Source organism: Anopheles merus, chromosome 2R (assembly GCF_017562075.2).
Source record: "Anopheles merus strain MAF chromosome 2R, AmerM5.1, whole genome shotgun sequence".
NCBI lineage: Eukaryota > Metazoa > Arthropoda > Insecta > Diptera > Culicidae > Anopheles > Anopheles merus.
The window spans coordinates 14,566,677-14,583,150 of NC_054082.1; the positions used below are offsets into that span (position 1 = coordinate 14,566,677).

Consider the following 16,474-nt stretch of genomic DNA (forward strand, 5'->3'; position numbering starts at 1 on the left):
AGCAGCGGGAAACATATTAAAACAACAGCGCTACAACAGGCGACGGGAACAAGCGTAAGCATCGAGTCCGCCACGGCGATAAAATACACAATCAATCGTGAGGGCGGGTGAGAACGAAACAGAAAAAAACACATCACCCACACGAACAACCGGTCCAATAATTGTCATCCGATAGATTGAGGTTATTTTGTTTCCATTAAAATTAATTAAAAACACGCTTCATCAAATATTTATCCACTGCACGCGGTGGCGCTGACACTGCGCCTGAATGTTTGCACACCGCTAGAACTTTGAACGCGTGGAGCACGGTGCACGATTTTTGTTTCCCATCGCCCGCGCACATACCGTGAGTACACACGTTCACACGCTCGTTGGTGGCAACACTTCCGGGTGAGTGATTGCAATTGTGGTGTCATTTGCAAGTGCACTTTTATCACACCATATTCTCCCGGGTGGGGGTTTACGAGGGGTTGGGCTGGGTGGGGATTAGAAGTGTTTGAAGTTTTATCACTTTTATCTAACACTCTAACCTCAGGCATTGGTTGCCGCTCCATTCGCTCTCAATCAGTCGCAAATGTGGCGTAAAATTAATGTTTGCCATTTGCGCGTAATCACCTGACGAAATTGTTGCACTCGACACATACCCTCGGTCGGATAATCGATTAATTGAGGCGAACAGTTACAAATTGAGTTGTTCGGCACATCTGCTTGTTTACGGTGAGCAACAACAATGCGCTCAATTCACGGCCGAATGCCCTCCAAACGGCAACACCCCGTCATCAAGTGGTTTGCGGCAATCAGTCAAACAATCAGATTTGTCGCTGTTTTTTTTTTCTAACTTGCCTGGGTTGAAAATAAATTGATAAATACTTTATTCGTGTACGAAACCATTGCCACTACACCGTGCGTTTAACTGGAGCTGCCATCCGCTTGCGAACTACTCGCACAACGCATCTAGGTCGGGAACGCACATGCCCATCAGCGGATCGAACCGCTCGCCGGCAGCGCACTTGAACTTGCTCTTCTTGAACTTGTCCAGCTTCTTGAGCGTGCAGACGAAGTAGCGGCCGCAGTTGTTCGGATCGGCAAAGGTGCCCTCCTCCAGACACTGGAACTTTACCTTCAGCTTCGGTTGCTCCTCGGCTACCGGGGTGACGGGCTCAGCCTCCGGTTCCACCGGCTCCACCGCACTATCGACTTCCGCTGGGTGCGACTGCTCGGCATCTTCAGCCGCCGCTAGCTCGTCGTCCAGCTCGTCAAACGGCAGCGAACGTCCGGCCACCGCAAAGGCACACCGTCCGCGGAACGCATTGTACACCTGGCCCATCGGGCACTGCATCTTGTACTGCAGGTAGCCACCGAACATGTTCCACACGCACCAGAAGTACGAGGTCGGATCGGCCGGATCGGGGAACCGACCCGGGCCCATGCACGTGAACTGTCCGGGGAAGCAAACGCTCTGGTCGGCCGTGCAGCGTTCCAGCGACGGATTGTACGCGTACCCGGCTAAACAGTTCTGCTCGAGACTGTACAGTCCGAAGGGCAGCCAGAAGCAGACGTAGTATTTGTGACAGTCGGTCGGATTGGCGAAGCGACCGGCAGCCGGACACACAAACTCGCCCGATCCGGGTGCTTGCGGGTGGACGGTGCTAGCCTCGTTCGATTCCGCGCCCGATTCGGCCGACGGGGCCTCGGTAGAGTCTGGCGATGCGTTGGAGCCTTCGTTCGAGCCCGACTCCCCTCCGTTGGACGCTGAGTTGTCCTCCTCGGTGCCGGTTGTGGTGGGTGCGGTTGACGTTGTTTCGGTCTCGGTTACGGCTGCAGTTGTTTCGGGTGCGGAGGTGACTTCAGGAGTCTCTGGTGCCTCGGTGCCCGTGGGTTCAGTAGCCTCTGGCTCCTCCGATGGTACGACGGGGGATTCAGGAGTCTCCGATTCCTCAGCCGGTTGAGAAGTGGGCTCAGACGCTTCGGGCTCTACCGATGGTTCGGAGCTAACTTCCGGAGCCTCAGTCTCCCCAGGCGATGCTGGTGTCGATTCCGAAGCTTCAGGTTCCACGGATGCTTCCGAGGTTACTTCCTCAACTTCAGCTTCCACCTCAGGCTCTGATGGTACCGTTTCGGAACCCGTTTCCTCTTCTGCCTCTGGGAGAACTGGTGCTTCGGTTTCTTCCGGAACTTCCTCCGGTGTCTCTGTTTCACCCTGCTCTGTTGCTTCTGGAACTGCGGCTGTAGAAGCGTCCTGCGAGACTTCGGTCTCAGCAGCTACGCCCTCCGTCGATTGTTCGGACTGTACACTTTCTTCCGTCGTGACAGCTTCAGAAGCGTCCGTGGACGATTGTTCTTCGCCTTGCTGCTGAGTAGTCAAGTCCGGTTCCGAAGCTTCCGTCTGTTCCGTCGCTACAGCCGATTCCGTGTTTCCGCTAGCTTCTACCTCGGCTGCTTCCGTTGCCACTGATTCCATTCCGGATACGCCTTCCGATGGTGGCGCTAAGGTGGTTGATTCTTCTACTGCCGGCGAATTGTTTTCTTCCGGCTCGAACGGTGCCACCGTTTCGGCGGGGGACTGTTCCTCTTCCGCATTGGTTGATTGCGCCGTTGTCTCTGCTTGGGGGTCCGATGTTGACGGTGCAGCTTCTTCCGTCGGTACGGTTGTTTCCGACTGTTCCGGTAATTCAGTGTCTTCCGATGGTGCAGCTGCTTCTTCTTGCGGTACCTCATTAGTCTCCACTTCTACGGCTGCCGTTGACGGTTCGGGTGCAACCGTTGTGTTTTGTTCCTCCACTGGTTCGTTTGCTGCTGGCTCGCTCGCTGGTGCGTTTGCCTCTTCTGGTTCTTCTGGCTCCTCTTCTACTACCACTGGTTCATTTGTAACGAGCTCTTCATCCTCTGGCTGTGCCGTAGCTGATGTTAAAACAAAATATCAATCAAATGGTTTCTTCTGTGCTGAATTTGCAAGCCCTCTCCACCTACCTTCCACTTCCACATTAACGTGCGGCTCAGCAGTGGTCGACAGTGCTACGAACGAGTCGCACTCAAACTGTCCACTGTTGCTGCAGAACGTCCCGGCCGGGCAGAGCTGCACCTCATCGTTAACGGTCGTCGGTTTCCCGTCACCATAGTCTACACAAAGTTGAAATCGGACATCGTCCAAACACAGGTAGTCCTTGCCGTGGCAGTCGGTTCCTCCGGTTTGCGGTCGTACACCTGACACCAGCAATCCCTGTAGCAGATAAACAGAGAGCAGCAGAAACTGCCTATAGTTCAAGACACTAACACGCCATCCCGCCCCACCGAACACTTACGAATAGAACGAACTGCAAAAAGAACACCCTGAACACAAAATCCATTCTGCACGCGGTCGTTGTTGAGGTCCAGATCCCAAAGACTTGACTGTGGGCTCGGGGTCGTTTCGTTACTGATGCTGGCCGGGTCTAGGTCGTGCTTATTTAAGCGCGCTGTTGCAACTTCCTGCCACCGCAATCGCTGCGCCGTCTTCTCGGAAGCTTAATCCAGGGCCATCCACGCGGGCTTAACTTGGTGGCAGATAAGGGCCTGGTGATAGTTTGCTGCACGAACCTTGCTGCTACTACTAGCGAGATAAAACGCTCCAGTTGGTGCAACCGAACGGAACTATCCATTGTTTGGTTGTGGAATCTTTCCTCTAATCTCTCTGCAGGTGTTCGAGAACAGATGACTCAATTGCCGAGCCCAAGACTGATGGAAACTGCCACCGGGCCGGTATGGCTTTCAAGATGAGATGTGTCTGATATTGGAAAGTAGAATTCTGCCTTCTTATCGACTATCATTTCTGAAGAGTATACAGAAAATAAGCCATTATGCTAGATCGGCTTTCATCCCCAACTGCTCCATTCCAAGAAAGTGGCACACTCACACAATAATCTCCTAATCTCTAGCCGTGCATCTTCTCATCCGGTGACGGAAGGTAATGAATTGGATGTGAGAACCGCCTCTGAAAGCTTATAATCAAATCATAACAAATCTGTTTCACTAGAAAGGAAGATGAAATCAATTTCGTCGGTATTTTTGATTATCTACGCATTGTAAAAGGGGTCCGTATTCGAATTGCTTGGGACACAATCTTATTAGGAATTCTTAAATGCTTGAGAGCAAAGAAATGAGTCTTGCGCTATCTGATCCCCGCTCCCCAATGCGAGTATAACGTAAATAAGTGACAATCGCTTCGGATCTTTGCTTTGGAGCGGAAAAATACGCCCAGCAGCCGGTGAAGCAGAACCGGGGGAGTCTAGAAATCGATTTCCTTTCACTCCATTTCATCGGAATCGGTTGCAAAAACCCGAGGACAAACGGTACCAGGCTTTCTGCTCACGGCAGTCAACCCGTTCTTCGCCTTGGTAGAGCAGCTTTTTTTTCCTCTGCCACTACAGTTCCCACACTTTGCCAATAGTTTAATGGAAGTGCTCCGTTTAGCAGTTGGCGAAACGGTAAAAATAGACCGTTCCGTACATCCGACCGGGGGTTTCCAACCCATTCGGAGCGCTGTAACTATTCGATTGTCCTACCCAAACCGGCCTGAAACGCATCGTTGGCGTCTGTGTCTATGAAACCCCTGTAAAACACCTCGAACCCCCAGGGCGGTGGATTCCGGGTTTGAAGGGTTTCGGGTCCACTGTCGACCAGAATCAACGCAGTGGAAAATATCGATGATGAGCAAGTTAAATAAACTGCCCCGAGAACCGAGAACCGGGACTGCTTTCGAAAGCCGGTGCAAACGACACGCTCGAGTGGAAAGTATTTTAGCTGAGTAAGCGAAAATCGGTCCCTTCTTTTTTCGTTCACATCGGGGCGCTCGCGAAGACCGGCAAAAAAGCGGAAAGTGTCTTACCCTTTTTGTGGGGCGGGTTTTTGAGTAATGATGCGAGAAAAGTTTTCCGCAAAGAAATTCCAAATGCGACACTTGCAGGAATGTTTCGCGAGTATTAAAGTGGAAATATGGAAGGAGGAGGGAAGGAGCGATTGTGCCTTACTATTGGTTGCTGAAACTGATGTTGCTGAGCAATTGGACTGCAATCGTGTTTAAGGTGTGTCAGAAAATGATTTAAACGGATCTTAAAGCCTTCGGGAATAAATTGAGCGAATGCGAATGGAATGAAACTGAAGAGCATGATCAAGGAAAACACAAGCAGAAGAAGGTTAAAGAATCACTCCTCCCTTATGCCCCTCAGTCATGAAACTCATCTGGCAAAATCCAATTCAAACAATCGCTTGTCATTCGATCTAATTTGAAATTCAGCTCTATTCCGGCGCGTCACTCCTTCTTGTATCACATTCCTAGTAAACTGGTACGGGTTGAAATGCCACCCGGAGATGTTGTTGGGCGGTTTCGAACGCTCGTCAGACAATTTAAGCTTGTCTTTTTACTTGTTTTTCCTACCTTTTCTCTATCGTGTCTCACGATGGGGATTGATTATGTGTCCTTACAAGCACCAACGACTCAAAACGGGGCTTACCTAACTCGACTCTACACCAACTCGCCCACAAAACGTGTACCGAGCACTTACATTCAGGTGCATGATACTTCCGATGAGTAAACGAACCGCCATCGTAACAGTTTATCCCACTAGAGCTGGAGGAATCAGGACGGAACGAGAAATCCGAAATCACAACCCTTTTTTACTATTTCCACCAACCTGTCGACACGATTCTTCATCGTGAACAGTGAACCAGCTCGTGATTGCCGTCCTACCAATTGCACACCGTTCGATTTCTCAGACTGTGATCCCCGCTAGATGAGTGTAAAGTTTACCTGATGCATTGGTTGTGCAGCATCTCTGCAGCACGTCTGTGCAAATGCAACCGCTCGCAGGAAGTAGCTGTAGTAGCTGCTGAACAGAAGTTTACTGTTTGAGTGCAATCAACGATCGATCGGGCTATCGCTTCGGAATCGGTGTCTCTTTGGCGGTTTGTTTGAATGTGCTGCACACGCTGCACACACATACACACCCGGCATGGTCGGCTCTTGTTCTCGGATGTTCTTTGTAATTCAGAACCTGGTTCGAAAACATGATGATTGAATTACGGTCCGCTGCTTGTCTAGCTGCACCCAACATAACGAGCAAATCAATACCAGAACTGTTCGGTGCGTTTGAAACATGAGTTGCATACCATGTGGGGCAGATTCCCAGGAGTTACTTTGCTTTTCTGCTTATAATAGCGAAATCACATCGTTTTGAAAGTTTGAGCACTTCCTTCGCAATGGAACCACATGTAAAGTTTGAAAAAGCACGAAAAGAACGTTTTGTTGTGCGTTGTGCAGACTTTTAGGCGCTCAGCTCTACGGTACATTCGGAATTATGGGTTTTTCACAAATGAGATGTTAAAATAGAAATATTGATTGATCTTACATCCGAGAACTACCACCAAAACCTAGACAGTGAAAATAAACAGTAAATTTCATTTCGATTCAAGTCGAAAGGGATATATTTCTTCAGAAAAGGTCACTAAACAAACAAACGATTCATATCCACAGAAACCTCATGTATCGATTGGAACCTTCTGTAACTCCTTTCCGAGCCGATATTCGGTCCGAGCTGAGAAAACCTCGATGAGTGAAATTATGGTTCATCTGACTCAAGCTGCCAGCAGGCTCTTGCGATACATCCAACCCATTTCGTAACCAGCCCCATGTTCCTCGAAGGCTACATTTGCCTCACTCAGCATAAATGATGGAAGAAAAATGCACTTAAAAAAATTACTTACACCTCTCCAACCGCTTCTTTTGTTGCACTCTCCTTGCCGAAAATGGGGTCTTCTCTTCCTATCTGTCTTTGTCTCTCGGCTTGGCAAACTCGTTCCAAAATTTTCGAACATGAAAATGGCATAAAACTGTCGTCCTCGATCTCCAACACACACACACACACACGCTTACCAGACAATGGAAAAGTTATGGTTGTTGCGGTTTATCGGTAAACAATAAAATTTTACGAATTTGCTGCTTGCGAAGCAGTTTACGTTTCGAAACGACTGTCCCATTTTGCGAGCGTAACGGCAATGGAACGTCTTTTACTGGATCGGATAAAAACAACGGATCCCTTTTTTGCTTGTTGCCTTCCCGAAGCCACAGCTGGGTCAAGAAGGGCTTTAAGGTTTTAAAATGCCCTTTTCACTCACTTCTTTTCCCTACATATAACCTCACCCGCAAGGGCAACAGATTCTTGTATTGGCATTTTGTCGTATTTCCTCTAACACGCTCAATGGATGCCACGGTGTTGGTTATTCCAGGAGGCTTCCATAATGCGGCTTGTCAAAACCCATGCTCAGAAGAATTGTTTTTCATATGCGGATTTTGTAAAAATAAGACACCGTGTGTGATTGCGTCGGAGACGGAAAGTGGCTGGGAAGGAAGCGAAAAAGTTTGCAATTAATAAGTGCTAATGGAAATTCCAACGTTAGAATGTTCAATCGAGGCTGTAATTTGAGAAATTCCATCATGGTGCAAACCGCTAACCCTTTCAAATACCATCTATTTTATTGAATAATTTACAATTAACGTACACAAAAGCGGTCTCTGTATGTACGTCTGTTTGTGTTTGTGAAATTGGTCAACGGATTTTACATAACTGAGTGCCAAATGGGGCAAATAATCAACATTCCAATAGGATTTCCACACACAATCACAATCCGGTCGATAGCCCCATTTTTGTCGGTAAAGCATGCTTTTTAGGAATGCACAAAGTGTGCGATCGTTTGTGTTTGCGTATGGTCTACACTAGTGTGTGTGTGTGTGTGTGTGTGTGTGTGTGTGTGTGTGTGTGTGTGTGTGTGTGTGTGTGTGTGTGTGTGTGTGTGTGTGTGTGTGTGTGTGTGTGTGTGTGTGTGTGTGTGTGTGTGTGTGTGTGTGTGTGTGTGTGTGTGTGTGTGTGTGTGTGTGTGTGTGAGTATGTGTGAGGAAGGATTTTGCAAGCGCATACCAAAACCGCACGCTTTGGATCATATTTTTATTTTGCGCTCCACTTCACACCGTAATGTAATTAGTTCTCGGGGGAAATCAAGCTAATGCTGGGGTTGGGCTCGCCAGCAAACTTCACCACGATGGCTTTAGGGGAAGGGAAAATCCTGCCAAACGCTTACAACGCAACTAGCGATGCTTTATTCCGTGATATTCGTCAATACCTCGAGGGAAAATAACACTTCACCAGGGTTTTGTCTTATGGTTGCCTACTGGGAACGACTATGCACGGACAATGGAGTATGTGGATGCATTTTCCCTGTAATTTATTGCCTTTAAATTAAATCTGTGAAACTTTTGAAACTTGCCGAACGTTATTCAAGATGAACTCATGATCGTTTTGTTACAAAGATCCCTAAAAACATAAACATAGGTAATAGACTATAAATCGGGTCAAGAAACCCCAGACGAACACTTCACACAATAAAAGAGAAGGATATAATCTACATAAAACTAATCACTGAATCTTATTTTTTATCGCTCCTCACTAATGATGCTTCCGTCAGTAACCCCTTAAAATCCCCTAAAAGATTTCCCCTTCAACTCTATCCCGTTTCAGTATATTAGTATTTCCGCTTATAACAAAAACCAACACAAAATGATTATTACGCAAACATTAACAAAAGCGAGAGGAAAATAAAAAAAAAAAACGTTCCACTTCACGGTACAATTTTTCCATCCCGTGTAGTGTACTAGCGTGAAAACACTAGCACTTCGAGCAGCTCGATGAGCGAGATCCGGATTCGCTCGAGAGAAGGAAACCGACCAAACAAAAAAAAAAAAAACGGAAAAATTCGACCGAGCGGAAGTTGAAGAACAAAAAAACCCCTCAGCACAAAAACATCCATTTGAACAAAAGCGCTTTTCCGCTTTAACAAATTCAATTAATTATAAGCCGCTCTCCCACGCTTCCGTGGCCATATTTGTGACGTCGTCTGTGGCTGCTGCTGCTGCTGCTGTATGCTGTATACTGACCCGTACTGAGCCCGAGATCGAAGCGAGGCGGAAAGCAGCGGAAAATGAAACATTAGAACGATGGACCCACGCCATCTTCTGCTGCTGCTTGTGCCACCCCCTTTCCGATCCTTCCCGCAGGTCCGTGAGATTCTTGACCTACTAATTTTTGTTTGCAATTATCCTTCGTCCGGTGCGCGTCAGGCGTCGGAAACCTTCGATTTTGATGTTCGCCCTGTTTTGCAGCATGTTTTGTGGCGGAACACGGCTTCTTAAAGGAGCATGTTTTGCGTGGAATTTTTGTTTTTATTTCTGTCTCTCTGTATGTGCACGCTTTTTTTGGAAGCAACAAAATGAAAAATGACGTCGTGCGCCCGCACAGAAGGGGTTAATATTGAACCGACAGCAAAAAGCGAAGAAAAGATTTGCGTCATCATGGCCCGTTTTGTTCGCATTTTGCTGTGGGGATTTTTATTATGTGACGGGAGAAGTAAATGAAATAAATATCAATCAAAGAGGGGTTTTTTTCTTTCATCTTGCTCTCGGTAACATCATCCCACGGAGAGGGTTTATTTTAGAAAAATTGCTGCAAGTGAGCTACCAGCTGCGGCAAGGGTTCTTGCAAGCAGCGCGCTTGTCTTTGAAGCTGCTTTATGGTCACAAATTTCCAGCATGAAAATATACCCATCCGTCCAATAGGGGCCGGGCAACCGCCGGGCTGGGTACGAACGAATGGCTCCCTGGTGGGTACAATTATGCTGACCCTTTCGTGCAAGCATGTGTGCTGGTCAGCTTCATCCTTCCGAAAGTGGCTCCGACTGTAGATGTAGAGCCGGCTAGAAAGCGAACGCCTCCGAGCGAGCGTCAGCGCCGAACCGTTTCTTTTTTATTGACACAAATTAATCCCCATCGTAAGATAACGACCTTCTTCCAGTACATAAATCACGAACCTTCGGTTCGGTGCCATATCATGGCGTGTGTGTGATCTTCCATTTTATTTTTGAAATGGCTTTTTCAGCACACACACACGCACACACACCAAGACACGTAGACACATGTATGCCAGCAGGACACGCTGCTACTTCGGTGAAGCCAAAGTGTGGAATAAATCTGACCACCACTTCCCGGGCCATCTGGTAAGCGGGGATCATAAAACCTTCCAACCGGATAACTTTCGAGAATGTTTCACAAGTTTAGAATGCGTTGCTTTTCCGGCTTATCAAAACATTCGTCAGCCGTCGCTTTCCTGCCTTCATTCCGCCTCAGCGTGCTGGTGTGCTCTTCTGTCCTGCCTGGTGCGAGTGTATCATTTCCTCCAAAAACATTGTCACACGCCTCAAACGACCCGGGCATGTATATGTGCATGTGTATGCGAGTGTCACAATAAAAGCGACGATACAAACGATACAAAAACGATCTGCTCCACCATTTGTTGAAGTGTTTTTGTTTTGCCAAAAACATTAGACGGTCGGTTTCATTGCTCGTGAGCAAACGCTACCGTAATGAGACGTAGCCGTATCACGAGAAGCTGCACACTTTCCCCGGAGGTTGTTGATACCCCAGCTGTACGCTCTGTGCAAACGTTCTGCTGGTGGTGTGCGCTGGCCGAACCGGAAGCGACAACAAAATATTTATCATCACAACAAGTGCAGCTAGCAACGTCTTAGCACAACGGGAAGGAGAGATAGGCCACAGTTCAACGCTTTGTGCTTCCGAAAGGTGGGCCACTGGTCCCGGGTAGGGAGGGAAGAGAGGAAGAAACCCATCGGTGAGTGGCTGCAGTGCAGTCTGCTGCTGCCAGTTCTAAGACCCAACTTTGCACAGGCATCAGTGGGCAGGCTTACGAAGCGGAAGCGTTGTACAACAACAACCTGCATGACGACGACGACAACGGCGACGACGACAACGGCGACGACGACGTCATTGAGCGATGGTTGAGTGGATGTTGCACTGTTACTAAGAAGAGGGAGGCTGACGGGAACACCCGGTGCAACCGAATCCTCCATTAACCCTTCGGTCGGGATGCGGCAAGATGCTCTGGCCCTGGGCTGATACGAGAAAGTTCGAGCCGTTGTGCGTGTGTATGGGTGTGTTGTTCTCTGACGCTTGAAAGGTGTTTGTTGATGTTGCTTTCAAACACCAGGCACAGGAACATCGCTCGCAACTGAGACGGCAAAGGTTGAGATGAGTGTGTGTGTATGCTTGTGTGTGTTTATGTGCCTGTATGTATTTTGTTGGGTGCTGAAGCACGCTGAAAGGCGCTCTAGAGAAAATCGATGAGCCAGGACACGGTGATCGATCTAAAGCATAAATCCAAACGAAAGTGCAGCTACGAGTTATAATGAAAATGTTCTATCCTACTGCTTGGTTCATTCATGAAAGGCCTTTTGTTATTAGAATAGCATACTTCTAGGCGTTTACCCTAACATGCATGATGTTGCGTACCAAAAACGCCTAGAACGTATGCTAATAGAAAACAAAACCTGACTTCTTAGTAGGCGTCCACACACTAAAAATTTCAAATTGTGCAAAAAACGTGATTTGATCTAAAAATTATCGCTAATACCAACAGCACGGCCGGTCACCTGCGCCCGCAAGAGGGTGGGTTGCGGGTTTCATCTTAAAGTTGACAAATTTAATCACTGACCCTTGTCACCGTCACGTACCCTCGTAATCGCTTTTCGGTGGTTTCCCTTTCAGTGATTTCTACAGGTTTGTGAAGGAAGGAAACGCAAACCTTGTTCTCCGACACATTCTCGTACCAAAATTGAAGCTAGAAAACACGCACGCAAAATAGAAAGCTAAAAAGAGAGAGAGAGAGATGAAAAAAGCAAGCTCGATCCAATCCTTGTGGCAAGCCGTCACGAGCATGGATAAAAATTGAATTTCAATTTTCATCGCTCTTCCTTTGGTGCGGGATTGCATTCTCGGTTCCCGGCACTGAACTTTGATGGTGAAAAATAGACCCATCGTGCTTTTTTGGTGGGCAAGGTGGCAAAGACGAGGATCGGGTAGAGAAGTTTTGCTTCCTGCTTCCTCCAGCTTCCTCATCGATACGGAACGGAGAATGTATTTTGCTTTCTCTACCAGTTTTTGAAACTTTTATTCTACCTTTTTTTTTGTTTGTTCAAAGACGGATGTTTTGTTCAGCTTGGTTTCATTCTTTCGGCGCTTTTTTGTGTGCATGTATGTGTGTGCTGCTCATACGCTTTTCAACTCATCTATTCTATTCTACCCTCTTACTCTTTCTTACATTCCAGACCATTTGCGCTAGAACGTTCAGCGGTTGATATGAGCGGGTCGATCTGCAACCGGGCACTAACAGCGAGTTGCAGCCAACGTGAAGAAGCAGAGCACCAAACACAAGCTCAGCCTTCCCATCGACCAGGCCCCGCGCAACCCGAAAGCAAACCGAGGAAAACCAATTATGATGTGAGAAAAATCTAGACCGGGTTGGCTGATTTCCTTTCGCTCGCCATTTTCTAGTTTTGTTTTTCGGTGGTTTGTTCCACTCCGTTTTGTTTTCCGTGTGGCCTGCGGAAAAATCGCGCACGAATGAAATTTTCAACCAAAAATGATCTCATTTTTTGTGCGCAGTGCACTGTGCTGAAGGGTGGAAAAATCGCACAGCCAGCGCAAGCTTCAGCCGGCTACAGCGAGCAACGAAGCGACGGAAGGCAAATAAGGACGAAAGGATCCAAAACGGAGAAGGGCTCAAAAATGCTGAAGCAAAAACCTTTTGTTTTTTGTTCGTTTTTTGGTTTGTACTTTTCTTCCCACTCCCACTCCCTTTGCTAGCACAGTCATTGTGTTCCCTTTTCCTGCTCCCCGCATCAACAATTTCCACCTTGCCGCGGCGAAACTTTATGTAAAATGGATTGTAACGAGTAGAGCAATTAGATTTGCTGGCTCGTGAATAACATCACCAAAACCCTTCACAGTGCTGAAGAGAGGGAGAAACGGGCAGCAGGGACGACAAATGCGCCAACGCCCTCGCCACGACCGTCGCACACAGAAACATTAATTCTTGGTCGTTAAACTCGTGGTCCGGAGCGGCAAACGGCGGTTTGGCGCAGTGCCTTCAGCGCCAGCGGAGATTTGTTGTTACCCTTGTTGCCGACGGATTGTCCGTGTGCGTGAGTAGTTTGTTTAAGGCTAAAACAAACCTCAACCCCCATCAACCGCTGGCGAATAGTGTTTATGTGCGGAATTCACCTTGAATTACAAGCCCGAGGCTGTGTGCCATTCACACCCCATTTGGATTATCAACGTCTTTCTTTTTCCAGCTGATGGTGATGGATTTCCAGTTCGATGTTGCGACGGGCTTCGGAAGTAGCGGGCCAAAGCGCTAGCTGATTTGTGTTTCTGTGTGTGTGTGTGTGTTTGTGGGTGTGCAGTGAGTGGGAATGTTGATTTGCTAGGCCAAAATAGAAGTGTTACACAGTGATTGAAGTGTTTGCTGATTGTTCTCCCCCCAGCGCGTGTGACGACGATAGGCTAAAAGTGTACCGGGCACAAAACGATTTCCCTCGTGCCGCTCGCAGTTAGTAAGTTTTATGACCGTTTGAGCCGGTCTCCCTCCTTTCTCCCCGCCATTCACAGCACGTCACAACAAATGCTTACATTTACATTAGTGGCGAGCGGCAAAACGCACCAAATCAGTGGGTGAAAAAGGTAACAAATCACGGACCCCGTTAATAGCCGAGGTGCGGCGACGTTCGCCGGTCGTGCAGGTAAACCGAAAGCAGGTGCGCAGCATAAATAATCCATTCTCGGCAAGTCGGGGCGTGGCACGCGGCAGGATGGAAGTTTACAACCGCCGGCGGTTCGGGGCCGCTTCCGCCGCGCCGGCAGTGTGCGAACCAGTGGAGGAAGACCCGACGGCTCGGGATGGGCGCGGGGCGGCACCGGCAGCAACGGACAACGGATGGAGCGGAGCGCAGAGCAGAATCAACGGCAGTGCTGGTGAGGAGATGGAGGACGAACAGGCACCCGAACATGGCACACGCAGTACGAAGCCTTCCGCACCCGAGCCGGCCTGCACAGACAGTGCGGCGAGCCGGTGGAAAATTCGCGGAAGGACCATCTACCATCCCCGGTCCCACCTGCACCTGTTGCTAGTCGCTGCCGTGCTGCTGACACACATGCTTGTAAATATTAGAATAGGTAAGTGGCATCTTTCTACGCCGGTGTATGATTAAATGATGTACACGGTGGCTGGCTTGTTTGTTCGGCCGGTTGGATGTACGGTGTAATTGGCAAACCGTATGCGAGCAGCTCAAGCTATACGGGTTAGGGCGGGGGGGGGGGGGGGGGGCAGTAACTGACGGGTTAGTTGATGGAACAACGTTCATAGACGATCATTAATAGATACACTCGACGGTTTGTTAACACTGGCTCGTGCAACGGACGGTATTAACATCAAACACGGTAAAGAAACTTTTAACAAGCTTAAACAGCTGCAACGGTCGAGTTGGTTGCATAGATTCAGGCGCACATCAGTACCAGCTGATACACCTCTACCAGCTGTAAGGGATTTGTTTAACTTTTTAGTCTTTAAATCCCTGTTGAAGGCTTCCAACGCTTACAATTCCTCAACTTATATCCCATTTAATAGAAAAAAGCTGCCATCCAATTAAGTCCATCAACTCATCCACACCGAATCCAATCGAATCGACAAACAGCCCCATATCACTTGCCGACATGCAAAAGCAATTATTGTGCCGTACAAAAAAAACGTGCCCCATCACCCATCATCGCGCCACATCAAAATTAACCAGCTTTGACACATGCCAAAAAGCGACCGCCACAAACGGTTTGCCATCAATTTTGACACGATGCCACCCTCGAGACTCCCAATCGTGCTGGCTGGCCCGATGCCACCGACGCCATTCATCGCACTAATTCGCGCTTGGCTCGTTTGCATCAAAACTGTCATCACATGCCGTTTAACCGGGCCGCACCGGGCCGGACGGGGGAGGTGGTTGAACAAACGCTAGTACGACGTGAGTGATGCGATCACGAGGGAGTCCTTTGAATTCACATTCATAACCCTTTCAGGCGGAATGTTATACACCCTTCCACTTCGATCTCCCACCACTCGGACCAAACCGAGTGTTGGTTGTGGCGATGAATTGGGTCGGTTGGGCAAGTGATTTCGCGCCCTGACACCTTGATGGACGTGAATTTGTCCCGAATATTTTATGACAGTGTCGTTAGTGATATCAGCCGCGGCGCTATCTCGTGCCATCCGGTGACTAATATTCAATTCAACATCGCTCATTCACGTGGCCGCTGCTGTCGTGATTTTGCACCACCCGGCTGGGAAGGAAGCGTCTGTCTGGTTGAGCGGTGTAAAATGGAGGTTGAAGAGTACGAGTCACGAGAGGCTGCCTTTGTATTAACATAGTTTATAGGTGTGTTTGTGTGTGTATGGGTGTGTGTGTGTGTGTGTGTGTGTGTGTGTGTGTGTGTGAGTGTGTGTGTGTGTGTGTGTGTGTGTGTGTGTGTGTGTGTGTGTGTGTATGTGTGTGTGTGTGTGTTAGGTGGCGTATTAGAACCAGCTCGGCAACAAATGTCCTTTCCTAAGCTTTTCTCCGCACATGCAGACGCGCCTTTTTGCCGACGCCCATCCATCATGCTGCGCCATCTCCAGGCGGCCTACCGAAGCATCTTTACGCGCATACGTTGCGCACAAGGAAACTGTGCACATTCAATTAGGAGATTGATGGGTATGATCACAGCGAAGATATTTAATGAGTTTTTAATTTTACCTCTCCGGTCGTGACGGAGCCCCCACGGGACCGGTGCCAATCTGGCAACCGGTCTCGGTAAAGCAAGCGTGAAAAGTTAATCTAGTTTCTGGCACCGTACCCACCGACGACGACACGTTTTAATCGTCACGTTGCATGTACTGCTGTAACCCAACTTTTCGCTGCAAATCGTTACGGTTCGTTTCGCGGGGTGCAATTAAATGGCGCTGCGTTTTCAGTGCCTTCCAGCTACCGCGGCTGCTGTCTACAGTTTGCAGACTCTCCTTCTTTTCTGCCAATGTTCACGCTCAGTGCAAGTTTTCTTTGAACTTTACCAAGTGTGTGTGTGTGTGTGTGTGTGTGTGTGTGTGTGTGTGTGTGTGTGTGTGTGTGTGTGTGTGTGTGTGTGTGTGTGTGTGTGTGTGTGTGTGTGTGTGTGTGTGTGTGTGTGTGTGTGTGTGTGTGTGAGCATTAAACTTCTCCCAAGTGGGTTGTTCGGATCCGGCGAATTAGTTTTATGCCCTTAGTACGTGGGCAGAAACTTACCCTAGCAGAATCAGCGTTCCATGCCCATCCTGGAAATGATTGTTGATGACGCAAGATTGAATCTTTACTTAAAGCAGAACAGCACACCATTTACAGATCGTTTGACGAAAGAGATGATCTAGATTTAAGTTAACAACTTACTGCTTTATCGTTTAAACTATTTAACAAAATGCAATGTTATAATACATCATTTCTTGGGTACTGTAGTTTGTGAGAACCATTTTAGTAATGCATG

At 48.2% G+C, this 16,474-nt stretch overlaps 2 protein-coding genes across 4 annotated transcripts in view; one reads left to right on the forward strand and one right to left on the reverse strand.

Annotated features, from left to right (window-relative positions):
• The window catches only part of LOC121602380 (hemicentin-1-like), a 92,096-nt gene that overhangs the window by 21,474 nt on the left and 54,148 nt on the right, over positions 1–16,474 (forward strand). For all 3 annotated transcript variants that reach the window (XM_041931157.1, XM_041931169.1, XM_041931161.1), the window contains exon 2: positions 13,228–14,107. In XM_041931157.1, the coding sequence (XP_041787091.1) occupies positions 13,744–14,107 (364 nt within the window). In that variant the 5' untranslated portion in view covers positions 13,228–13,743. The remainder of the gene's footprint in view (positions 1–13,227; positions 14,108–16,474) is intronic.
• On the reverse strand, positions 849–3,432 carry LOC121602371 (retinitis pigmentosa 1-like 1 protein). Its single transcript, XM_041931148.1, has 3 exons — positions 3,303–3,432; positions 2,971–3,220; positions 849–2,901 (listed from the first exon to the last, which is right to left on the reverse strand). Exons 1-3 carry the CDS (start codon positions 3,345–3,347, stop codon positions 938–940), a joined length of 2,259 nt encoding a protein of 752 aa, XP_041787082.1. The 5' UTR covers positions 3,348–3,432; the 3' UTR covers positions 849–937.